Source organism: Centrocercus urophasianus, unplaced genomic scaffold (genome assembly GCF_019232065.1).
Source record: "Centrocercus urophasianus isolate 14NV4802_14NV808 unplaced genomic scaffold, USGS_Curo_1.0 seq_30, whole genome shotgun sequence".
Lineage (NCBI taxonomy): Eukaryota > Metazoa > Chordata > Aves > Galliformes > Phasianidae > Centrocercus > Centrocercus urophasianus.
This window is the reverse complement of record NW_024884867.1, coordinates 4,358,956-4,384,558: the sequence shown is the minus strand read 5'-3', so window position 1 is coordinate 4,384,558 and position 25,603 is coordinate 4,358,956. Positions and strand designations below refer to the sequence as shown.

At 42.6% G+C, this 25,603-nt stretch overlaps 1 protein-coding gene across 8 annotated transcripts in view; it reads left to right on the top strand.

Annotated features, from left to right (window-relative positions):
* CABIN1 (calcineurin binding protein 1) overlaps positions 1 to 25,603 on the top strand; it is a 93,325-nt gene that overhangs the window by 51,178 nt on the left and 16,544 nt on the right. For 5 of the 8 annotated variants that reach the window (XM_042828692.1, XM_042828689.1, XM_042828691.1 and 2 more), the window contains exons 31-34: positions 10,370 to 10,560; positions 12,664 to 12,760; positions 13,922 to 14,557; positions 15,018 to 15,092. In XM_042828692.1, coding sequence (XP_042684626.1) covers positions 10,370 to 10,560; positions 12,664 to 12,760; positions 13,922 to 14,557; positions 15,018 to 15,092 — 999 coding nt within the window. The remainder of the gene's footprint in view (positions 1 to 10,369; positions 10,561 to 12,663; positions 12,761 to 13,921; positions 14,558 to 15,017; positions 15,093 to 25,603) is intronic. The other 3 variants (XM_042828695.1, XM_042828694.1, XM_042828690.1) reach the window with 1 other exon arrangement.

The following is a 25,603-nucleotide window of genomic DNA, read 5'->3' as shown; positions in this document are numbered from 1 at the left end:
TCCAGAGGTTGGCCTCCCTCCGGTGCGAGAGGAAGTGCGAGCCGAGCGCCGAGGCGGGCGCAGCGGGGCCGGGCCTGAGGGGAGGGGGGGGGGGCGGGGGCGGCGCGGCGCGGAGCCGGGCAGGGGGGGGGAACGGGCGGGGCGGGGCGGGCGCGGGGCCGCCGGGGAAGTTCGGCGGAGCGAGGCTGGGCCGCCGCCGGGCATGGTGAGTGCGGGGGCGGCCCCGCGGCCGTGGGAAGCGGCCGCCCCGTGCGGGGGGGAAGGGGCGGCCAAGGGAAAGTTCCCCTCCGTCCGCTCCGCGGGGAGCGCGGCTGCGCGCCGTGCCCGTGTGGGGCCGAGAGCCCCCTAAGGTGTGCGGAGCGGCGGAGCCGTCATCCGAGGCCGGAGGGAATCCCCGGGGCTCCGCGGTGCGGCTCCGCTGCGGGAGAAGCGGACGGGAATGGAGAGCGGAGCGGCCGAGCGAAGTGCGGGCGGGGAGACACGCGGGTGAGGGACCGTGTGACCGCGGGGTTGGGGGTCCGTCGGTCTGTCGGTCTGTCGGTCTGTCGGTCTGTCGGTCTGTCGGTCTGTCGGTCTGTCGGTCTGTCGGTCTGTCGGTCGGTGAACGCCTCGGCTGTCCGCTCAGCCCGGAGCCAGGCTTTCCCCGCAGCCCTGCCGAGCCGCTGCTCCGTGCGCCGGGGTGGTGGGAGTCTTAAGAGGATTCCCACGGCATTAGCGGTTCGTTGGGACCGGTCAGCTTTGTCTCGTCACATGCTTATAATTTTAGATCGCGTGTCTTAATTGCAGCGAACGCTGGTGTGCACGCCGCCCTGCCGCACGCTGCTTGCAGCGTTGGCTCTGGCAGCTCTGTGGTTCGGGTTTTTAATTCGCTGCAGCGTGTGTTTGTTTGTGCAGCGGCGGATTTCGTTGTCAGCCTGGGGATATTTTGCAGGGAGCAGATTTCGGAATTGCAGCCTACGCTGGGGAGGCTCTCCTTTCCCTGGGAGAGCAGATCCTGGAGCTGCAGGATGTGTGTATTGCAATGCGGTCAGGCTGACATCCTGAAACCCCAGGTATTCGGATCGGTTTCGTTAAAATGACTTCTGTGTGTTTTTAGCATCTGTTTGAGAGGCTGAAATACTCTGAATGCTGAGGCCTTTCTCCTCCTTCTCAGTAATTACCCCGGCTGTCCTCAACCAAATCATTGCTGCCTCATGCTATCCCTGAAATCAAACACCAGCAGGCTGTGCTCTGTTCTGCCGAGCTCCCCCAGCACTGCTGTGCCTTCTGCCGGGCTCAGCCGCTGGGATACCGCTGCCGGTTGAATACAGAAGATCTGTGGGTGCTGCGATTTGCATTATTGTAAATGGGGTAATTGAATTACAGCCTCTCAGCCGCGACTTGTTCCTCCGGTGCTGTCAGCGGTCAGCCAGTGCCAACGGGGTGCTGGGCAGGAGCAGCTGAGTGCTTGCTTGAGTCTGACATTTCCACCAGCTCTATCATTGGATAAGAAAGCTACTTCTTTTAACATAAATTTGCCAAGGGAGTCTCTGAAAGCAAGACGACGTTAGATGCTAACCTAAAAAATAAAGGTAAAATGCTGTATAACTGAATTACTGAATTTAACTTTTATTACATGAATTTCTCTATCAGAAGAGAGGCTATATTCTGAGGTTAGGGAAACTATATTCTGAGGTTAGCAATGGGTGCATAACAGTAAGAGAATTTTTTGCCTTTTATAGCCGTCGGGAGTCGCTCAGAGCCTCCACTTGCTAGACAGAGGAGGGAAGTGTTCTATGGTGCTGCTGTAGCAGGGGGAGAAGAGGTGATGAAACGAGTTACCTGTCAGCTCCTAATAACTTCATTTGAGGGGCTTAATTGGCAAGGTTGAAATTTGCCAACTCAGAGCTCCAGTGGATTGAGAGGAGCATGCGTTCCCCAAGACCTGACGCCCTTCTACCACCTCAGATGTCTTGTTCTGATTCCTAATCACTCACATACAGTATTTTTAATCACCTATTTCAAATAAGTTGCTTCCTGCCTTCAGCTTTAGCTCACAGTCTGAAATCCAAGATGTGTATTTCATATGTCATTCCTATGTCAGAATGAAACCTTAGGCAGAGCTGTGGACTAAGTCAAGTACTTGCAAATGTGCGTCTCTATAAAGCTGGCATTTAAAGAACAGGAATAGGGAACTGCAGTCAGATCTTAAGGGATTTCGACTAGAGATTAAAAGGCTTTTTAACTGGCTTCTGCTGTTATTTTACCTCTGTTGGATCATTGGAGGAGTTTAAATGTTTGTTCAATTCAGCTCTGTGTTCCTTTTATTCTTCTCAACACCAATGAAAGGTGCAGATATTTCTTTGTGCTTCTGGGTTGCGTGGACATACCAGGACACCGCTCTGCATTGCAAACCTGCTATTCCTGTTGCTTTCCAGTAAGCATTTTAGAGATTGATGGCTAACAATGAACTGCTGAGTACTGTTACTAATATGGTATTTTTTCTCATTGATAGCACTTGCTTATTTTCATGGTATTAAAAATATTGATAAGTCTTCATTACATTCCACTTCACTGTTCTCTTACACTTTTGTGAATCATGTCACAGCCTCTTCTGTGGAATTTATTAACTTCCTGTAATCTCAGCTTAGCCCTACATAAGCTACAAACCCCCCACCTGTTGCTCAGAAGCTACTAAACATGAGTTTGTGATCATAACTAAGATTTGATGTGATGTTGCTAGTACCAAGCCAGAGGTACTCACTGCAGCTGCAAATCAGCATGTCACCTCTTAATGACAGCGTGCCTTGTTCTCAACCAAGTTCAGTATGTATCATGCATCAGGTCCCTTGAGGTTTGTGTTGCATTGCTTCATTCTTCAGGGGTGGAAGGACACATTTCTTTTCATATTTACCAGGTTGATTGTAAGAAGCTTTGCCCAAAAGGTTACTGAGAAATGTGCTCCTTCTAAAAGTCCTCGTGGTATCACACAGTTCAGGTGTGTATGAGATAAGGGAACTCACATATCTGAACAGTGCAGATCTTTTGACTCCTGTTCCTTCAAGCTCAAAGATCTCCTAGAACAGAATCCACTCCTGCCATGTTTGTGTGGTTTGGTGCTGAGAACCAAAAAAAGGACATACCTGAAGTGCTTTTTCTCTGCTGCTAACCTGAGACCCTCCAGCTTCTGATAAACTGCTGAGTTTATCTTGTCCACTTATTTGTAAAGCATACAGGTGGATGATGGTATTTTTTGTAGGTATGGTATAAGTGTGTTGAAGTATTTTTCAAAGGCTCAGATTTTGATGCTTCTTACCTTGCTATTTTTGCATGTCATTACACAGAAGAGAGTCTAAAATCTGAGAGCCTCTTGCTGTCAGTGCAGGAATCGTGGATGTCAGCTGTGGGGCAGGAGCTAAGAGTTCTGTTTGCTCCTGAGGCAAGGACAGGAGAAAGATCTACCAAAACATGCACATTTTTATGCCAACCAAAGTTGAAGGACTTGTTGACTCAGAACTTTGTTTGAAAAGCTCAAAATCCATTAAATCTTGTACGTGGGGACAACCTCACTATGAAAACGATAGTCTCCTATGTTTTGGGTGCCAGGTAACCCCTGTACGAGGAGAGGTGCAGTGTTTCTCAGTGCAGTGTTTCAGCAAGAAGCTCAGAACAACTCATAATTCTACATTAACAATGTGCTGAGTCTCAGTAATTAGCATAGCACTTCTTATTATGAAGCTCTTGTTGTCATTTTGCTTGTAGCATCTTATATAATGACCTTAATGTTAGAAGTGAACTGGTCTAAGCAGCTTGAAGAAAGGTACCTGTGAGAAAGGAGGGCAAAACTCAGCATTTTTCCTTTGCTGCACACATCTGCCCACCTTGACAATTAGCTGATGCTCTTGTGACAAATCTGTTGTCTTTTGCTTGTAGCAGCTGCGTTGCTCCTGGTGGATTTGGAGATTCCTCAGATTGTGTCATTGAACATCTGGCCAGTGTTTAACTTTCTTTTCCATTTGAGCACTGTTACTCTCACAGCAGCAGAAAGGCTTTTGGAGGCCGAGACATTTGAGATTTGGCACCTGAATTTAAACTCTTCTGTCCCTGGATTATATTGCTGGGTATTCCTAATGCTGATTTCCAACATCTTCTGTCTCTAATCTTTCTTTTTACCTATTATTGGTTGTGCTGTACTATTCTTGCATTCATTTTAGGCAGGAGTGTAGTTAGAATAACGTTAGTAATATCACGTGCCAAGTTCTCAGGACTGTGGTAGTCTCACGATCCCTGTCCATCTCTTGGCTTGCAACTGGGGAATTGCCAGCTTTTCACAGCCTTGTGTTAGCCCCAGTTCTCTTTCTGGTTTTGTAGCACCTCCCCTGGTGATAAGAATGAATGGGGATTTGATCATGCCAGTAATGTCAGTCAGAACCACCTGTAGATGTTCCACTTGAGGTCTGTCTCCCCTAACGTTTGTTATCTTTTGACTTGCTCATCCAGGCTTTCTTTCCACGTAGGGGAGAGTGGCTTCCAGACTGCAGCTCATCTTGTCCCAGGGCAGAGCCTGTGGCTCAGGTGAGCCACCCTCCAAATGCCCTTTTCTCTGTAAAAGTTTTCTAGATAATATCACAGAATGTACATGTGTATGTCGTGGGCATCTGAAATGGAATAAATCCCACGTGCTGTCAGAACATGAGGGTTTTGTAATGTGTGCAGGGGATTAAAGCAGGAGCTGCACCAAGTTTTGGGGGATGAGCTGTGCAATTGCAGAGCTCTGAGCCAGTGCAGCTGTGTCTCTTGTTGAATGAGATGGCACCTTCAGAACAGGTGTTGAGAGAGCAGCCTGTTGTGCCTTTTTATTCTCTTCTCTGTATTCCTTCTCATTGCAGCTATGGAGCAGAATGGATGCTTTCTTTTTGCATCTGTTGGTGTGTGTGTGCCTGCCTGTAGACATCATTGTGCAATCAGATGGTATGCAGGAAACACTGCACTGAAATCTCCTCAAGCTTCCTGAACAAGCAAGCTAAAACCTTGAGATTCTGCCTGGCGGGGGCCTAAATGCAGTGCTTTGCAGAGGCTATCAGTACCCCTGCTGCTGTTGGACAGATTCCACCTGAGCTTGTAACTCAGCATCTTAACAAAGCACTTTGGTTTTAGCTAATTGCTTCCTCAGCGAGGAATTGGCTCCCTTCCCCTGCCTGTCAGATGATCGCATCCCTGACTTGTGCTCACACCTTCAGTGTGCTTTTGTAGGGTTACACCAATTTACAGTGAAAACTCCTAGAATTACATTTTGTGGGGAGAAATGAGGGGTGAAAATGGTCCATTGCATTATTATTATTTTTTTTTTGATCAGCCTATGATAACTGGAGCATGTGGAGCATTTTCATTTATCACTGTTTTCCAGGCTGCTAAATTCATGCTGCAGGATCCCACAGTTCTTCCAGAAAGCGTACATAGAGCATCATAGTCTAGATTTCTAGACTGTTAAAATGTCATTTATTGGTTATTACACTGTTTTTTTTTAATATTCTGTTGCTGTGCAGTGCGAACAAACTAAGCCAGCCAAGAGGAATGCTCCCTGAGTGCTCTGTGAAGTGTGCAAGATCTGAGTTCAGCCCTGCGGGTTGCTCACTGAAGGCAGGAGCTCCTTTTTCCTCTTGGTGGTGCAGTTCTCTTCAGCTAATAATAATGTTGTGAATGTAACTGCTTTGATTTCTTAGTATCTTTTTCTCACCTGCGTTCCTATTCACAGAAGTGGAATTGTTCCGCTACGTTCTTTGTAACAATGAAGAAAGAAAAATAATGAATTATCTGTACAAAGTAGGAAAAACTCAGATCAGGTGACAAAGCAAAATGATAAGCAAGATGGGAGCATGCTAGGATGGGGTGGGGGAAAGTTGGTGTAGTAATTTGCTAAACGAGGTGGGGAGGAGCTTTTGATGGTTACACTCAAGCTAGCAGGAAGTCATGAGAGTTGCTGAGCAAACACACACAAGAAGTTGAGCAGTAAATAACTAAAGCAATGCTTGCAGGGAGGAGCAGGGACATTCTTCATTGAAGGGCTGTACTGTGCTTTCTTAGCTGAGAAGAGCCACATTTAGAGCTGTGTGTGTTGAAACCATTCATTTTGAACTGTCTTCCTTTCCTTTTCAAGTCCTCAATGCAGGGTCTGATGTTGACCTAGAAAGCAGGGAAGGGATGTCACAGGACAGCTAGTACTTACTCCACTGTGGTAAGTTTAACCCTGGAGTACAATGGGTTTATAAAAATATACATGTTTAGGGAAGTATGGGCTTTGTGGGGGTTTTGCAGTTATGCTTAGTTCACCTTCAGATTTTAGAACACTGCGTAGGGTTTTTTTTATGAGTTGGTGGCTTCTCTGGATCGTTTTGTCTGGTTGGTTTGTTGGCTTTGTCATATTTTATAACAATGTTAAAAACTATGAATTAGATTTGCTTTTAGTAAAATGCCTTTTCTTGATAGGACGTTACTCAGACTGATGAGTTTTGGTCAGAAAAGTGTTTGGTTTTGCTTTGGTTATCTACAGGCAGCAGCAGTGGAACTGAGATGGTGGTATCTGGTGCAGCTTGCACTTCTGGGGGCCTTGTAATAAATTGGGAATTAAGTCCAAAGTGTGGGAGATGTTTCTATGCAGCAATACTTACCTTATGTATTCGCTTGTTTTATGAGGATTTGATCATCTGATGCGTGACAACTGTTGCTTTATTTCGCTGGCAGAAATCATACAGTGCTGAGAGAGTAAAGTTTGACCTCTGCCTAGAAAATGGCTCACTCTGAAACATGGCAGTCATCTGCAAGGATGTTTGGGGTTTGCTGAGAACTGTCAGCGTTTCCTCTGCATTCCTAAACCCCAGGGAATCCCCTCCCTTCAAGTTCTGAAGCAAGCAGTGTGGAGGAATAACGAGCACTTCCTTCCTTGCTATTTTCAGTGGCTGAACTAGAAAGTACTGCTTTTGCTCTAGCTCCTGCTTACAGAGCTCTGCACAGTGTGCTTCTCTTCTTACCCTCCTCGAGTCTGGAGTTCTTGTACGTGTGGCACTCGTGCAATAAGTTCTGAGCCGAATAAAATCAGCTAGGTGTCATGGGTAATGTCATATGCTGAGTTCAGCATTCAGCTTCACATTCAGTGTGAAGTTCAATACGAAGTTGTTTCAGAATTTTCACTTATGAAAAATCCCAGATTTATTGTTCCTAGCAGCACGTATTGGGTTCACTTCTCTCGCCCCTCGGGAGCTTGTTTAGCTTAGGGAGGCATGGAAAGCAGCTTGATGTTTTGGATCTTGAGAGGCATTCTGGAGTTGTTGGAAGTGTCTGTCGCTCCTTCCTCCAGTTCCATGTAAACAACCTTGCTGGCTGTTGCAGAAGGGAGGAGAACCTTTCAGCTGCAGAGCGGTGGCCAGCAGCAGGAGCTGCACTGCAGAGCGCTGTGCTCCGTGCCAGAGCCGGCCGGTGCCTTGGGCTGGAGATGCTCTGTCAGGTGTCCTGTGTGGTGACAGTCAGCACTAAATGCCATCCGAGGAGTTGAAGATGTTGGTTGGAAGGGTCTGCATGCCTGCCATTGTGTGCTTTCAAGGGAGATACTTTGCTAGCAAATCTGAATTTTCAGACGATTGTGTGAAAGCTTTAGTGAAGCTGAATAACTTTTTCCAGTCTCCTCCCCAGTTATTCCATTTCAAGCTTTGCATTTTCTGAAGTTTTGCTATAAAAGCTGTTTGGCCATTTTTAAAGGAGAAGTTTCAGTTTTTCATCTAAATTCAGAACTCTTCTTCCTGAAGGATTCTGATACTTGGCAAGGAAAAATATAAGCCTGATGGAATTAGTTAAACCTTGGTAAAGGTTGGGATGAGACCTTTTCTGTCTCCTCTGGCTCAGGCTGCAATCTTGAAAAGAATTCAGCACTGCTCACAAAGTAGAATCTGAAAAACTCACTTCAGCATAATTGTTCTGCATATTGCTTAATAAAATCGCAGTGGATGGAATGAAGGTTGTTCTGACTCCCAGCAGTGGGCTTCCTTTTGCTTTGGCTGCAGGCTGCATATGAGGTGGGCAACTGTGGAACAGGATGGCAATCTTGCGCTGTGCCGTTCTGCATTTGTAAAACTGCAAGGCAACACAGAACAAGTCAGCCTCTTTCCTTTTGAAATCAGGCTTTCTGTTGTAATAAACATAAAATGTGAGTTGTAGTTAAAGCTCTTCTGGTCTCCCTAGTGTTGGAGAGAGGCAGAAGAGCAGCACTGCCCAAGCAGATAGTTTTGCTTCTCTCTAGCAGATGAACACTGTCAGGTTAAGGAGGCTAGCATTCTGTGCACAGAGTTGGTCCTTCCCGCATGTTTTTGTTGCACTAAATCTGTTGTTTCAGAGAATTTTCTCCTGATCTTCTCCTTCACATTTTCCACTTAAAGAAAAGAAAAGATGCATGGATATTTCCAAATTAATGATCTGAGGTACGTGATGGTTGCATACACAGAACATATGGGTGAGATCTGCGGAATTAATTTCATCTGATCTCGGATATGATATTCTCAAACTCATTCCAAGTGACCTGCCTAAGTCAAATAAAGGATGAGATAATGCTGAAAAAGACCAGGAACCTACATGTTGGCTGTCTTCCATTCCTGCAGCGTGCATCTAAGTTGACCATAAATTGTTTTGTATAGTTAAATTGGCTGAGTGGGTTGTTGCAATATGGTGCCATTATGATGCCTTTGGTTGTTTTAGGATTTGGCAGAAACCCAGCCTACATATGTGCAGACAAGCAAAAATATCTGCGCTAGAATGTGTGTGTTCATCTGTAGCCTGAAAGCAAAATCACTGTGTAGTTCTGGGGAAGAAAAAGGCTCTCTGTTTAAAGTTTGTGCTGCTTTATGGAGCCGTTTCCTATGAGATCTCTTCCTAGGTGAGCATTCCTGAGCTGTCTGAGCAGGTAAAGCTTTTGCAGCTGCCATGGGGGTACTGTGGATGTTGGCATTTGGGGGTGGGAGGTGACAGTTGTGCCTTGGGGGTTCATCATGGTGAGGATTTGGGTACTTTACGGGGAAAAAAGCTGCAAAAAAAGCCTTAAAGAGAGCTTCAGAGAACGAAGAGGAAATATGGGTGTCTGATCACTAGGGAGCAAGAGTAAGGAAAGTTGGCGGAACAGTCTGTGCACTAAATCTAGCTGAAGTCACTGTGTCCTATTTAAAAGCACTGATATTTGTGTGTGTTTTTTTGTTTTTCTTTTTGTGGTGTCCCCCAAGTTCTCATACGTGGGAACTGCAGATTCTCTGAAAACATGGAGGGGCTCTGCAGACAGACATACACATATCTGCTGCTTTTGTGCTCAACTGCCGCCCGTGATTGCAGCATTCATTTTATTTGCTTTCATATTCTATTAAGGTCTGAAGAGTTTTGCTCACGCTGAAAGTAAAGCTAAAAATATCAAAGCAAGACCTTTAAGCAAGGATAAAAGAGTAAATATTTGTATATCCTGCTCTCTGCACGGGTTTGGAAAGCAGAAGTCATTTTCGGTCCAATACTCTTTATCAGTGAGGCTGTTGGTTCCTGCGTGGCCACAGAGTGGTACAAAAGACCCCAGAGGATTTCCATCGGAAGGAGCTGCAGCAGGAGAAACAAGGGAAGGGTTTGCACTGCTGTAACAGCAGTATTTTTGTGAATGGTCCAATATGAGCTACGTGCATGGTGTTAGTTGAATTTAATTCTTCAAATACAGTTGCTAGTTGTTGACAGCAGCATCCTTATTAAACATTGAGGGAATGAAAAATTGCCTTAGACTTTATAAGACATGCAAAATCTGAGCTGACTAACCATAATTAAATTTCATTTTCTATCCATCTCCAGCCTCGCTCCCCAAACATTCACTCCACAGTGGGTACTGCTGAGAAATCTGTTTTTTCTTATGGGGCTCGTTAGTTCTCCAGCGAGCACTGCTGGCATCAGGGCAGAAACTCAACTCCCAGTGCCTTTAGTTATAGGTTGTTTGAAGATGCAGACTTGCTATGGCTGGGCTAATTGTTGGTCTCAGGCCTGGAAAACTTATTTTTTTGTTTGTTAGTGGTTGTTGATCTTTGGCTTAGGGTAGGTGTGATTGCAAGCGTTTAAGAAAGATGCCCTATATAATTTAGGCTTTGCTTGCTTCCTTCTGGGCATCATTCAGAAACATGTTTAGGTGTGGGGAGGCTTCTGCAGGACTCCTCATTTGCTGAGACTGGTATTAATTGGTTGATTTAAGTCGACATCTCTGTGTTTGAAGGACTGGAGCATTGTCCTTTAGTCCTTTATTCTGTGACCCTCAATGAAAATCTGTTAAGCTGAAGGACCAGCTGCATTTTTTAAGCTTTTTCTCCTTATCAGCTGGATTCTTCTTCAGGGTTTCCCGCTTTTCTTCTCTTTGCAGGGAATCTGGCGCATCCCCGTGGATGAAATCGACCGCCCGGGCAGTTTTGCATCTCATATGAACCGCTCTATAGTGCTGCTGCTCAATGTGCTGTCACAGCTGAAGGATTACAGCACCCTGCTGAAAGTCTCATCTATGCTACAGAGGACCCCTGATCAGGGAAAGTACGATGCATTTATTTTAATCTGTTGCTGCCTATGTTTTGTTCTTTTAATAACTATTTTATTTCAAGACGTTCTTATTTTAGAAAAAAGTCTATAGGCACACCTCCTTGGGAATATAGCGGGATGGTGGGTAAATTTTCTCAGGATTATGATTCCAGAATAGAGTTCAGAGCTCCTCTTCATTTCCCTTGGAACTCAGAGCAGCCACACAGCTGCCCTACAGATATGCATAGGTCTGCTATCATGTGAAGGGGTTCACTGGTGGAGCAGGGCATCGCATCCCTCAGGGCCTCTTGTGTAAGAGCTGTGTCCACTGAGAGAGGTCACAGCACAGGCATCCTGCCTTCCTGTAATCCCTGACTGCCTGAACAATGGTGCTACAGGCAGCTGATGCTATTTAAAAAGCTTATCCTATTCAGGAGTGAGCTAATTTTAATTGTATTAACCTTACTGAAGAGGGAAAAAAAAGCCATTTAACATGAACTATATACAGATGTGTATCAATGGGAAGACCAATAAACAGCTAAAGAAAACACTGAAGCAGTTGCAGTAGTTTGAAGTTGTTTGCTGAGGGGGATTTGTTGAAACTAATCTGGCAGATACCAAAGAGGTTGAGCTGAGTGATTGATGGCAGTAAGTTGGAAGCAGTTTTCACATGTTTTCAAGTGTGAGTGCATATGAATTTGCATAGATCATAGCATGTCTGGGAATATGTCACCACATGTTCAGGAAACTTGAAGCCAAAAATAATTGACTTTTAACATATCGGAAGAACTGGACCATAGAAGGCTTAAATTCTGTTCTAAGCGAGCCTGAAGTAGTACTAAAAATATTATGTTATTTATAAGTCTGGTCTGAATTCAACAAACAAGTGATTTGATGTGTTGGACCAGCCAGCGCCAGCCACGACGAACTGCAGTCGTTACAGGAACTTATAAATACAAATCTGGGTGTGTCTGGTGCATGCCTGCAGCATCCTAACTTTTAATGAATAAATAAATATTAGTAATGGTAAGTTTTTATGTATGATGCCTGAAAGACAAAGCAAACATTACTTTTCAGAATGGTGCAGTGTAGAGATAAAATGTTCATTAAAAATGTTGGCTTTCTGACCAAGTAATATTCTTCACAATTATTTACTTGATAATTATTAGATTTGAGCCCTTTTAAACCAACCTGTTCTGAAATTAAAAAACAAAACAAAACAAAAAACACCTATTTTCTGTCAAGCTGAATTGGGCAGGCTGGTTAGCTGGAAATGTTTTCTTTCAAAGTGGTCTAAAGCAGTGTAATACAGTGAAGCTGCCATGTTTTGGTAAATTAAATGAAGCCATAGAGTGGGTGTACTCTGTAGAGGGGTAAAGTATTAGGTTTTTAGATAGTGAATGGAAAAAAAGTGTTGACACACCAGTGTTTTAGATTTAAAAGCCTACATTCAAAAGTAACCAATATGGTGAATGGGGAAGGATTTGCTGATATCCTTAGTGTCACATGTGCAGCTTATCCAGAACATGAAAATGACCTGGCAGTTCAAGACAGCTTTGTGTGATTAATACTCTCTTTCAAGAAAGTTTTGAATAGAAAGCTAGTATTTCATGGGCTCCAAAGGCCTGACAACAGAAAACTGTAATCCTGGTTGTCTGTTTGTTCTGTGGCTTTAGCATTTCTCCTCTTCCCATTCCTCCACTTGTAGGTAGCACTAAATCCATCTTTTCACAGAATGGCCTGGGTTGGAAGGGACCTCAAGGATCACAAATCTCCAACCCCCAACCACATGCAGGGCCACCAACCTCCCCATTTTGTACCAGACCAGGCTGCCCAGGGCCCCTCCAACCTGGCCTTGAACTCCTCCAGGGACCGGGCATCCACAGCCTCTCTCTTTGTCACATCTCCTTCAATGGTTTTGGGGATAGGAATGGAGAGGTGGAAGAAAACATGGATGAAGTTTCATGTTTCAATATACTGTATTCACATACAGTACGTTTTGTTTGCGTTTCATCTAGTGTGTTTAGAGCCGCTTTGAAATAAATGCTGGCATTTGCTGTTACAGTCATACAGCTTTTTGGCAGTTAGCTTCATTTGTGCTATTTCACTGTGGCACAGGAAGTACTTACGTGATGCAGATCGCCAGGTTCTGGCCCAGCAAGCCTTCGTGCTGACAGTGAAGGTGCTGGAGGACACGCTGAACGACCTGACACAGGTAAGGCAGCAGTGTTTCGTGGTCACTGGATTCACTTTGCTCATTCCTTACATCTACTGAGATTGAAGGATACTGTTGCTTCTAATACCTTTCAGTTACACGCAATTACATGTAAAACTTCCTTTTAGCACAGTTCTTCTTTTGTTTTTGAAAGTCAGTGTTAAATATAGTGGTTGAAAATGGATTACAGTGAGTTTGATGTGACTCTCCCTTAAATTTAGAGTAATAGTAATTACGTGGAATAAAAGAACTGCAGTGTTTTCAGGTGGAGTCTGTTGCAACTTTTCTTACAAAATGAAGTGAAATTCCTCTTGCAAAACAAAACCAGGCAACTAGGTATTGCATGTGTGCCAGTTTTTAAATGCTAGTCCTTGACAGCAGCAGATCTGTTACTACATTTAAAGATTTAATTTTTAAATGTCATTTAGACACTAATCATCTTTCAGGTTAAAATAACTAGAAGTTGAAAGTATTTTTTGGTAAATACAGTCAAGGAAGAACTCATTTCTAAGGCTGTTCCAAGTTAGCAGTGTCAAGGCTTAACAAACTAAGGAAAAAAAACCTCAAGGACAGTGGATCTCTGTATGAAATAGTTCATAAATGAATAGTTCATAAGCCAAGGAAGAAGGGGTGGTGTGCTGATGTTTTCTAGCTTTAGACCATTACCAAAGTAAAGCTACAAAGTTTCAAATGTTACAGCTGTGTTTTGCATAATTCTTCATGTAATAACAAGAAGAAAGTTATGCAAGAATGACCAAAAGGAAGATTCTGAAATTAGAAGTTGATCTCCAGCTGCCAAAAGAAACAGGTTCACTTTTGACTGTAATGCATCGGCAGTAAAATTTGTGCTACTCAAACCTTGGATTTCATCTTTTTGGATTCCATAGCGTAGGATGAAGTACTGGGGCAAAGGGGAGGCAGAGATTGTGGCTTTGGTTCAACCTTTGCTGCTGATTTCTCTGTGGTGTTTTTGCTGATTAATGTGCTTGTGGCTTAGACTAATTAATACTCAGGAACCAGCAAGAATGAAATTGGAGTAAATGTGTTTTCTTCAGCAGAGGCAGTAGTGTGAAGGTACTCATTGTCATTACTCGGCTGTGCCGAAGTGCTTTCTGAATTTTGTATGTATAATAACAGAGAAGAGTGATTTATTTTATTAAGGTTTCAGAAGATCAGAGTGCCAAGTCTTCTAGCCTCGCCTCAGGAAGGATGACAACAGACGTTTCTAATAAAACTAGTGCTGAAGAGAGCAAAGATGTCCTTCCCAAAAAACCAGTTTTGTCTGATGGAGTAGTACACAGTACTGAAAATGGAGTAAAAGAAGTGACTCAGGGACAGATCCCCAGTGCTATGGACATATTGGAACACGAGGACAAAAATGCCAAGGAAATTAGAGAGCTCCCTAGGCCTGGTTCTGTTGAGCCTATGGATTTTGATGGATATTCCAATGACCCTGAAAAAATTGATACTTCATGTAAACGCGGTGAGCCGGACCGTCTTCAGTCTGGCAGGAACTCAAAAGAGAGAGCTCCAGAGAGCCGGACTGCAGAACTGTCTTTGGAAGAGCTAAGCATCAGCTCAAAACAGCAACAGCAGGCAACTAAAGTTCAAGCAGTACCTCCAGAAGAGCCTGTTCAAAGATCAAGCAGGAAGAGGAAATTACTGGAAGATGTTGAGTCTGGGAAAACACTTCTGCTTGATGCCTACCGAGTGTGGCAGCAAGGTCAGAAAGTTATGGCCTACGACCTGGGTAAAATTGAGAAGATCATGTCTGAAACATACATGCTGATTAAGCAGGTATTCTGTTATTAACTTGTATTTGTGACTTCACAGATTATTACAGAGTAACAATAATCACCAATCCAAGCCCTATGAAATTAACCCTGTATTTATTCAGAGGCTAGGGAGATGAGCATCTCCTAAAGATCCCACTCTCCTGACAGGAGTGCTGCTAAGGTGTGTGGGTGGAAAGTATGCTGCTCCGTGTTTTGTAGTCCAGGAGTCCAGTCCTAAATTCCTGAAATCAGTTCAGGACTCTTAACACCAATTGTGTGGAATTTGTTCATCCCAAATGTTAGTTTGAAGAGTTACGTAACTTTAAATGTATAATCCTGAATAATTTAAGATGGCTCTCTGCTGCAGAAGTGCATCTTCTCCCACTTACCCTATGCCCCACATCCTCATTTCATTTGAATTTAATTGGATATATAGATGATCTAAGTAATTATGACTTCATTAATTGTGGTTTTCTATTCAGGTGGATGAAGAAGTAGCACTTGAGCAGGCAGTCAAGTTTTGCCAGGTGCATATGGGAGCATCAGCCCAGAAACAGGTAAGTTCTGTGAAGTCTCTGCTTACTTAAAACATGCTTTTATTAAATTGTCTGCAAAGGCAAGTGTGTGGTTGAGTATTTGCAGAAATTAGAAATATCTGATTTTCTTGTACTGCTGTTGTCTAAAGATAACTGGAATTGCATTAGTGGAGGGAGATCATCCTTTTTTTGCTTCATTGCTGCTGTATGTCTTGACAATGAGTCTGTGTACCTAGGAGTTTTTAGGAAAACACCAAATAATCTTCAGATTGAAGCATTTGTGGCACACTGCAGTTTTCTGAACGTCCACATGATTTCTCAGAATTTCAGGATTGTGATTACTTCTCTCTGATCCCTTAAAGCTGACAGCCTCCTCATTTGCTGACACTGCACTCTGCTCAGATACCAAATATCTTTTCTCTCAACTTGCACCACTGAGAACTCTGATTTTTAACTCTTTAAGTTACTGAGCTTATATTGGCTTCTAGTTTTTGAATTTCTCCAGCAAACAACTGTTGAGCTTTAAAGGGATGGTTATTATCAGTCTTTAATTGTAAATAAAGTCAAGAAGAAATCTGAATCACTGATGTCTTTAGAGGTGATTCATTTTGCCTAATATTTCATCTTCCCCAACATCTCCTGTAACTTCATCTCCCCATTGCATCTTCCTAGTAGAAGTGTACGAGGAGAAGCACGCACAGTGACTGATCTAGAGATGTGCACAGAATGCATCACAGCTTCCCAGCTAGCAGTTCTCCATTGCTTGGTTCTTCCCCCTTGCCTGTGTATTGATTTCCATTAAAATGGAGAAAAGTCTTGGAGAATTTCTGTCCACGTTTGAAATGTGGCTGAGGTTTTGTTCTGTAGAACATAGCTGTCTTTGCTTTGCAAAAACGTAGCATTTTCAGGAGGTATCTCTGATGTTAGCAATTTAAATATTGTCTTTATGTGAAATGGATCCAAATACCTGATTCACCTGTGCTTCAAAACAAATACATACCTCAAATTTTCAGATAGTTCTTCAAGATTATGGAACAAATCAGATATCCATCACCAGCACGCTGTCACTGTTCTTTATATCTCTTCCTCCTGGCCTCAAATCATGTATATTTCCTGCTCCTTCCTTCAGTGTGTGTTAGCATACATGGCAAATGCATTTTCAGAACAAAAGCACGGTGACGTTAGATGCTGGTTAATAGGAAGAGAAACTTGCAAGATGAACACTTTATATAGAAGTAGAAGCCTCCCTTTTATTTTTTTTCTTTCTACTAAAGCTGTACAGAATTGAGGCTGATGATCAGCTCCTGCCATGAGGTTGGTCCTGCCTGTTCTGCAACTTCAGGAAATCCTGATATTTCTATGAAATACCTGAATCCTTTCAGAACTCTTTCATTTTCATTTTATTTCATACCTGTGCCTTCTGTTGGAGTATAAACCTTGCATTTTCATGCACCTTTCTCTTGAATCTCTAGGTAATTTTTTCTCATCTCATTTTGCTGGATATTGTTCTACTGATTATCATGGCCTTGTTGAGGTGGTTAGAGGAGCTTCAAACCCTTGAAGCTGGCTCTGTTACACAGTATTTGCTCTGTACAAGATTACCTGCACACTACATTTCTTCCTGAGATGGTGTGAATTCTTGTTTGTCAGGAGATGTGCCAGCCCATTTTTTTCTCTGCTGTGTCTGAGTCCTGAGCATCCATAAATGTTCCCAGTTGTTAGTACTAAGGTAAGAACTATCTGACAGCGCATCTAGTTAACATGTGCATTTAGACAGTGCACCTCCTAGCAGGAAAACAGAAGAGAATGTAACAGTAAAGGGAGCTTTCCTTCATTGAGATTTTCAAGGAACTAACATTTTTCTCCAGTTTTTGCCCCTGAGGAAGCCTGTAGCATTTTTCTGTTGAACTGTGGAAATGAACAGAAATGCCAGGAGAGGTTTGCAATGGAAATCTTTCTTCGTTTGCAGTCTGGTATTTAGCAGGTGGTTGTTGTTAATAAGTACATCTTTTCTCAGACTATTAAGACTGTTTTAGTTACAATAATTTGTTTTGGAGGAAAAAATACAAGTCATCACACTGTGATTGAAGATTTCAGAATAAAAGGAATTTCCTAATAAGCTTCTTTAAATTGTAATATAACTGTTTGCCTTTTGGATTTATTTTTCTTTTCAAAAACTACTCAATAAAGTCTCACATGTCAGCCAGATTTCTTGCTGGGCCTTTATAAAGGTTCTTAGTATGCTATGCCAGCTCTTCCAGCAAAGTCAACAGTTTCTCATGTGTGCAGCAAAATGTTAGAATGGTGAAAAACCTGCACACAGATAATCTTGAAATTGATATAAAAATGGAGCTGGTATTTAACTGCACTGGAGGCAACGAGATTTCATGTTTAATCACTTGAAATAAAACATACCTCTTAATGTGATGCACTACAAAGCTTGTAAGCATTCCCTTTTAGGAAGCAGTCCCAACTAATGAGGTTATCACATACTGCAGTCTCGTTTTCATCTATTTCTAGCAGATCTCGTTAGCAGTGTGAGGCTGTCCTACTGTTTCTCGTATAACACTGAATTAGTGTGGAGGCACAGGAATAGCCGCTCTTGCAGACATCTGTCTTCAACAGACTGGATCCTGTTTTATTTAAAATTGGCAAGTATTTGCCTTCTGTAAACAAATGATGTCATGCGTAAAGCTGCCATAAGCTAGAGAAGCTCTTTGCTGTTGGAGAATTTGAATAGGATTGTAGGGCCTGTGCTTCTTCAGCCCCTTATCCCAGAGCAAAAAATGAACACAAAACTCACCTTGATCTATGTCTTCCTCTGCTGGCTTTTGTGTTTTGCAGTTCCAGACAGCGTATGGGATTTTTTTAATGAAAGTTGTCACTTCCTATTGAATTCCAAGATGCTTGAATTGTGACTTCTCAACTCTCTTCCAGACGAGTCAGAGTTTTTAACCTAAATATTTAGCAGCTCTGTTGAAATCTTTTTATATCCCTCTTCAGACATAAGCAGGAAACAATACAGCAATCAGTAAACGGAATTTGACAAAGTGGGTTATTATACTTTAGTGATGAGATCTTTTTAATAGCTTGGCCCTAGTGCGACACTTCCACTTCATTTCAGAAACCCTCTGTGGTCTTCATGACTGAGTCACTGTTAAGAGGCTTTAGCATCTTCTCCAAAGTCAGCTCAGTACGTGGGGAAGTGGCTTGAAAAAGCTGACTCCCTGCTTTGAAGGAGGCAGAAGGGAATGATGGTGCCATAACCATCGTTATGCCACACGTAAGCTCCTGTGTTCATTCTGTTGAAAGAAAAAGACAAATCAACAAAGAAAGTAACGTAGATGTTCTGGCATGAGGTGCCTGTAGGGTAGCAGCATCTTCTTCTCATGTCAGGGACAGAACGTTCAATTTCAAAATGGTGTCCTTTAACTATGAACAGCCAAACATGTGTGAAGTATTGCTAGACATCTTTACAGCATGCTTAATGGTGTGCTTGTGCTTAGGCCATAATACCTTTAACAGAAAGGTGTACCTGTATTGACCCAGTACAGAGCAAGATAAAATGCTATAGCCTTGGGCTCTGTGTGTGGTGAGGAACCTTTTCAGTTAAACATCTGTGCAAGCTTAATGATGTCCAGCTCTTCCTTTTAGGAGTAATTGCTGTTTTCCCATAGCAAATGCAATTTAGCTTTCCCATGTCCTGCTGGTGGGCATTTTGTTCTGCACAGTGGAATTCAGTGACACACTTCTGCTTCATACGCACTTCCGTGTCAAACACCATTTTGTCAGCCTGCCCCACTGCTGCCATCTCTGCTGGCACAGACATCTGTGTGGCCACACAGCGCTGGGATGGAGAATAAGTATTCCTGACAGTTCTTCTTCTTGAACTTTCCTTTTTGAGTTCACTGTGAGCAGGATTTTTGATAGACACATATCAACTATTGAAGCTGCAATCCAGCAGTAGTCCCTGTGTCATCAGTGTTTAACTTACTGAGATTATGTGATAAATTAATTTAGTTAAGGGTCAGACAGCATTTTGAAGGATGCTTGTTCTTTGTCATTTAACTTCTCAATCTGAGAAAGTTATTAAAAAGATTTGCAGGCATCCTAAAAGAGTTGGCTGTTGCTCTGAGTTATGAGGTATATTTTTAGTTTTGCCCAGAATGATTTTCTTACGGAATTAATGGTCCCTGAAAACTGAATACCTAGGAGGCTTTTAGAGGAAAATGAAAGATTGAGGCAGGCTGGGTTGACCTTGGCATAGCAATCCACTTCAGTGTGTGGTCCTAAGGACCAGGAGGGGACACACTAGCAGAAAGCACTTAGAAAGCTTCTGGATAATTAGAGAATTTCTAACATGCCTTTCCACTGACTACCTGAAGTTGACGATACTAATTTCTTCATTTCATGTATCATACTGATGTCTGTGGTGCTGTTTGAGACATGCCTGCATGGAAAAGTTACTGCAGCAGAAGCTATTAGTGCAAATGAAAATATTTCAGTGTAAGAACACACCTGCCTTTTTCTCTGGACCTGGAATATGAAAAGGTTTTTTATCACTGCATACTAAACGTTGAGTGCCATAATACTGAAGTTAGAGCTTTCATCCATGTTAAAACTGCCCTGTCAGGTTGCTTGCAGGGGACAGGTGAAACTTCCAGGCCACATTTTAGCATATGCTAAATCTCATCAGTCCTGAGAACTGAATTTATAGAAAACACTGCAGACGTGGACTTTGCACATAGGTCTAGACTCAACATCTAAAAATACAGTAGTGTTCAAAGGCAAAGTTCCAAAATGCCACTAAGTCTCTAGTCCTATGCTGTGACCCTTGAGAATAGGGAACTGTATGAAGAAATTCCTACTGATGGATAGCATTGTAGCAGCTGAAAATTTCTGTTGGCTCCTCACAATATTGTATATCATCTAAATGTCATGAGAAGGGACTATTTCAACATTGCTGAGTTATTTAAGAGTCACTGCTGCCCTTGCCAAAGCATCCCTGCTCTGGGACCAGCTCTATCCCTGAGGAGTGAGAGAGAGAAAAGCAATTTTTCATGCCCCCCTTTCCTACTCCAGCTGCCAAACTTGAGCCCTTCCTGTGCTGCTTACAGATGAGATCCTCCCTTTGGCCCACAGCTTTGCTCACCTTTACAAAAGCACCGCATCTGTGCCTGCCTTCTCTTATCTACTGGTGCCGAGCTGAGTTTTCTCCTTGTTTCCCTTTCTAAACCTGCAGTCAAAACTCCTCAGCGCTTTTTAATGTCAGACCTAATTAAACGTGATGCTTCATATTGAAGCTGCAACTAGAATCAAAACAAGTAAATGTTCTTACAACACAGAGGCACAGTCAGGTGATGCAAATGAGACGTCTTCAGGCTCCTGGTGGGCTGCCAGTATGTCCTTTACTTCTATGAACTTTTGCTGCTTCTGTAATAGGAAAAGCAGTGTTTAATGGGGAAGGGCTGTGTGGTAGTGCTGCTGCCCATGTCTAGTTCTGGAACAGATAACAGAGGTTTTGGATCCCACTTTTGCCAGTGCTGGCAGTGGGTCGTCTTCACTTGCAGCCTAGCAGTGAGAATTGTAGGGAAATGTAGGAAAATGGGCTTCTGGAACTTGGGGCTGGAACCACACGTGGCCTGGAGAGTGAAGTACTGGAATTGACTCTTGAGTGTTAGTGCAGTGATGTTACAGTCTCTGTGCTGGAACTTACAGGGAATGTGACCTCCTGTTTGGAACAGAAGAAAACTGTGTACTCTGAGTAAAGCTGGAGGGCGCTTCTGTGGACTTTTCCCCTTGTGCTGTGGAATGCTGTCAGCATTGCAGTGATGGAGTCTTCTAGGCTTTTTTTCAGGGAGAGAACTTGAGAATGACTTGTGTGAACTACTGCAAACGTCTAGAGCATTTTCTTGAATTCTCGCTTCAGGAAAAAAAAAAGCAACCCACAGCAAGCTGTTCTCTTCAAGAAACAGCTGAAAGCTTTCTGTAAAATTGTTCGGCTGGAAATTGAAGGAGATAAGTAAAATATTAAATAATTAGAAAATAATAATCTCTGGTTCTACCTCATGTGTTTCCCCCCTCTTTGTTCCACCCACGTGCTGCTAATTTTCATCTTCCTGCATGTCAAGACGTCAGAGGCTGCTTACAGAGAAAGTTGTTTTTCTTGAGTTGTCTGCTTGCTTTATTAATGCCTCAGAGATGGTGAAGGAGGGGAAGTAGGAGGTGGGGGGGGTCGAGGGGACAGAAGGACAGTTTTTCTTATGGTCTCACTCTTACCAAAGGGTGACCGTTTGTTCACTGTTGCATTTGCCAGTTGCCATGGCATCCCCCTCTCACTCTATCCTGGAGGTGTATTCTTGATATAATTAACAGCTCTCCTCCTTCTGTCTGCTGCAAAAAGCAATCATTAAGTGAACATGAAGGAAAAAGTCACTTTTTTATCTTTTAGTTTGTCTACCCATGTTTTTCATCATTTTCTCTCCCGGTCCATTTTGTGTATGAAAGTATAGCTGGAATGTTGTCTGTGTTGGACGTTAAGTGTCAACAAAGGATTTTGTTAGGCTGGAGGTGTCTATAACATTCTCTGTGTTCTGTATATAAAATTGTAATATTAAGAAATAGAAGGTTCCTCAGAGTCTGGATTACAGATAATGGATATTGCTGTTCTGATGTACTTTGGAGAAAACTTTCAAAGGAGATTAGCTTCAAATATTGCTATGGAGAGACTGAGAGGAAAAAATGTGAGAAGACGTAATAATTAAAGCACAACATTGAACATAGCTGGCTTGTCGTTCAGGCTTCCCAGTGCACCTTTATGTAAAGTGGATGCTGACTTCAATCCCACCACGATCCCACACTTCCAACATGAGACCAATTTAAAAAACCACCACCACCAAACGTTATGTAACAGTTACAGTGCCAGCATCTTTCGTTAGGAAACTTCTGTTGGGAGGACTGTCACTTTCCCATTTTATGGAACGTTGGATCACTGCTTTTTCCCACAGCCACAGAGCAGTGAGCTGCTCCAGAGGCAGTATCAGTAAGGTGCCAGTAGGATTTAGTTGTTTTTCAGAACGTGTTTTGAAAACAACAAGGCAAAAATGAAACCTTGATCAGGTTGTCAGCTCATGACTTTGCAGGTAGTCTATAAAGTACAGTTTTACCATAACTTAACTTAGTGCCCAATTTTTTTTTCTTTGCTTTCGTTGTCTCGTTACTGAAGTGCCTCACTGGGAAACTACAGGGAGCTATTTTTTTCCACTAACATCTTTGAAAAAAGAACATGTGTTTTTACCACCACCTCTCCTGGAGGTAGGCTGTCCTAATGCCCATTTTCCTGATTTTTTTTTTTTGTTTACACCAGCTTCTAATGTGATTAAGGTTTCCTCATAGGTTTCCTGAAGCTGAATGGCCTCTTTGCAAGGAATGTGCAGAAACAGTCAAGCTTTGAGCAAATACAGAGACTGATTTGCACTCCTGTATGTCTGTAAATCATAATCCAAGCAAATATGCATGCTAAGTGTTCATTTGAAATTTGGTTTTATACAAACTTCTCAATGAAGAACGTTTTCCTAGATATTTGGAAGGACAGGAAATAAGATAGCAGGTATTTCTGGAAGTATTGGGCTGTTTTTCTCACAGCCAGTGACACGTTGGATATTAATGTCTTAAATGTTTCTTCTATCCGCTTTGATAGTATAGTAGTTGAGGCAAAAATAGAACTACTGCAGTAACTCAACTTGTTTCCAAAAAAACCAAGTCCAGTCCTGACCAGATGAACGTGGTATTACAACGAAAGTTATGAGGAAAGAGAGAAGTTTTCATCTTACTTCAGCTGTATACACCTGTTCTGTGAATAGCATCCTTGTGAACATAAGACATGGTAACTAAAGCCAATTCATGATCGAGCTGCTGTATTTCAAAAGCAGCAGTGATAATGGAGAAACTGAGCGTGGTGGGGTGGGTTGGAGAATGAGGGAAGGAGAATTTTTGTTTTTTAGCAATGGAAAGGAGAAACTGAGAAAAATGTGCTCATGAAAAAACATATAAAATGCTGGTAGAGGGTTGTCGCTGCTGCTCAGTTCCTACTCTACTAATCTTTATGGAGCCTTACTGCCTGTATAACAGTAGAAGTAGATGAACGTAACTTGTTTTTGGCAAATCGGAGACTTCCTGTAATGACTTTTTCTGGATTTGTTTCTCAAATACAGTGTTACAAGATCTGGTGTTTTCCTGGATGCAGTCACCTGCATGGGGGCAAAAATGTGGCCCCAGAATTCTTGGTGAGCAGCACAGTTAGCAGTTCTGCCCTAACCTGGGTTTTGTGAGTAGCATCACTTACTGATCAGAGGTGCTAGAATTCTTAGTGTTAGATTAAGAAACTCTTTCATAGGTCATGTCTGAAAAGCTCCTTTTACATTCTAAAATACAAAAATCTGTGGTTGCTGCTCTTTAGTACAGGACGGTACTTTTTGACTGCATAAGGAATCTTAGTCATGGTTTTATTGAGACAGAAACATACTAGTTTTGACTTAACTTTATGTGCAATTAAAATTTTACTGTCCTTATGAGGCAGGGTGATTTTCTATGGAAAAAATCTCTGGAAAAAGAAACCCTGCAACTTCATCTGGATGAGCCAATTAAAAATAGAATTTGTTTTTTGTTTTGCCCCTGATAGGACATCTGTATTTTGAGAGAAATAGGAATGTGAATTCATTCAATCTCTGTATACCAATAAGTGTTATTTCAGTCTCAGCTTTTTCTCCTTGTGTGCCTGATGGTCTGCAAGTTACGGGAAGGCCTTCCTCTCACCAGTGTTTGTCAGTGCCTCTGTTGCCTAGTGAGATGTGATGTGGCAGCCACCAGCCTTCTGCTCAGCTGCCAGTTCCCAGTGGTGTTCCTCAGACTTGTTCTGTGGCATCTTCTCTAATCCCTTGATGGAATACTGAGCCTTTGGGGAGCTCATGAATTACATCATCTCGGAGGGCATAGTAAAAAAGCTGGAGAGCAGGGCTTGCTTTGCAGAAGATCTGTAGAGGCTTGCATTGACAGGAACTGCAACAAAAGAGACAAACAATAAAGAGAAATTCAGAGTCCTGCACCTGAGGCAGAATGACTCCTGTGCAATGTAACTGATTGTAGCAGCTTTCCCAAAGAGACTTGAAGTCCTGGGGGATAAGAAGTTGAACCCACAGTGTGGCATTATGGCAGTGAAGTTCAAGAGAGCTGAGTTGCTTCACCCTGGAGAGGAGAAGGCTCTTGGAGGGTGGGAGCTTGAATTGGCATCTACAGGAAAGAGAAGAGAACCCAATGAGAGGCAGCAGTCACAAGTTGCAGCAAGAGAACATTGGATAAGGTGATAGGAAAAAAGTGTTCAGAGAGAAGGTGGCAAAGCTCTGGAACAGGGACCAAGGGAGGCTATGGAACCTCCATCCCTGGAGATGCATGGAACTGAGTTGGACACAGGCCCTGAGTAACCTGAGCTATGTCAATTTTGCTTCGCTGGGAGTTGGACCAAAGAATCTTTCAGAAAGCCCTTCCAACTGGAATTACTCCGTGATGCCGTGTTCTTTCTGTCAGTAATTGTTTTCCTTCCGAGTTCTGTCCCAGTCTGCTGAGTTATTTTCCAAATATCCCCTGATAATAGTTGTACTTTGTTAGAGAAGTGCCATTTGAGCTGCAGATATATTTCTAGCAAGCAACTAACTTGTAGTACTCTCATATATTTCTGCTGGGGAAAAACAATGAATACAATACGAGCACAGAAATTACAGGTTCTATGTAATGTATTATATGAATTAATGAAATGCATGGGTGTGAGGGGTTTTCCCTCTAAATCACAGCTGAGAACATTTCCTCTAGTGATTTCACTTCTGGCATAAAGCTTCTGCAGTTTAATATCCCTCAGCTTTATGTAATCCCGTTGGTACATCTTGAGACCTTTAGTTTTGGAACTGATGCTTTATACATCAGGAACTAGAACATGCCCTATTGGATCCTGTATGGCGACTGATTTGAGTGTAGCTGCTTTTTAAATTTTTCTCTGTGTGTGCACATAAGATCTCACAGATTTAATCACATGCTATTTAGAGATTAATTAATTAACTTCAGGAATTTTAGAAATACATTCCACTGTTGTTTTTTTTTAAGTGTATGCTTTCCAGCCTTGAACTGCAAGGCATAATTTTTCCATATGATGTTTACTTTGTTCTCCTAGTTAAATTCTGCTGATTCTTCTGGTATTGTAATAAATCTTTAGTCATCTAAGATAGTAGGGCTTAATGTGATTCTACATCTGACCACAGGATTCTTTATTTCTATTCTAAACACACTGTAATCACCATGGTTAAAATCATTCATGTTAGAGATATGAGAGGAAAAGGTATAAGGCAGAGAATAAGCAGCTGAGATTTCACTCAACTGTATCTTTGATGGTACTATAAGTCTCCATTAAATGAAGACTGGAAAGAACATGAAATAAATAGATCCTGTGGCCTCGCAGGCAAGAATGCTTTATTTTATTACTGATG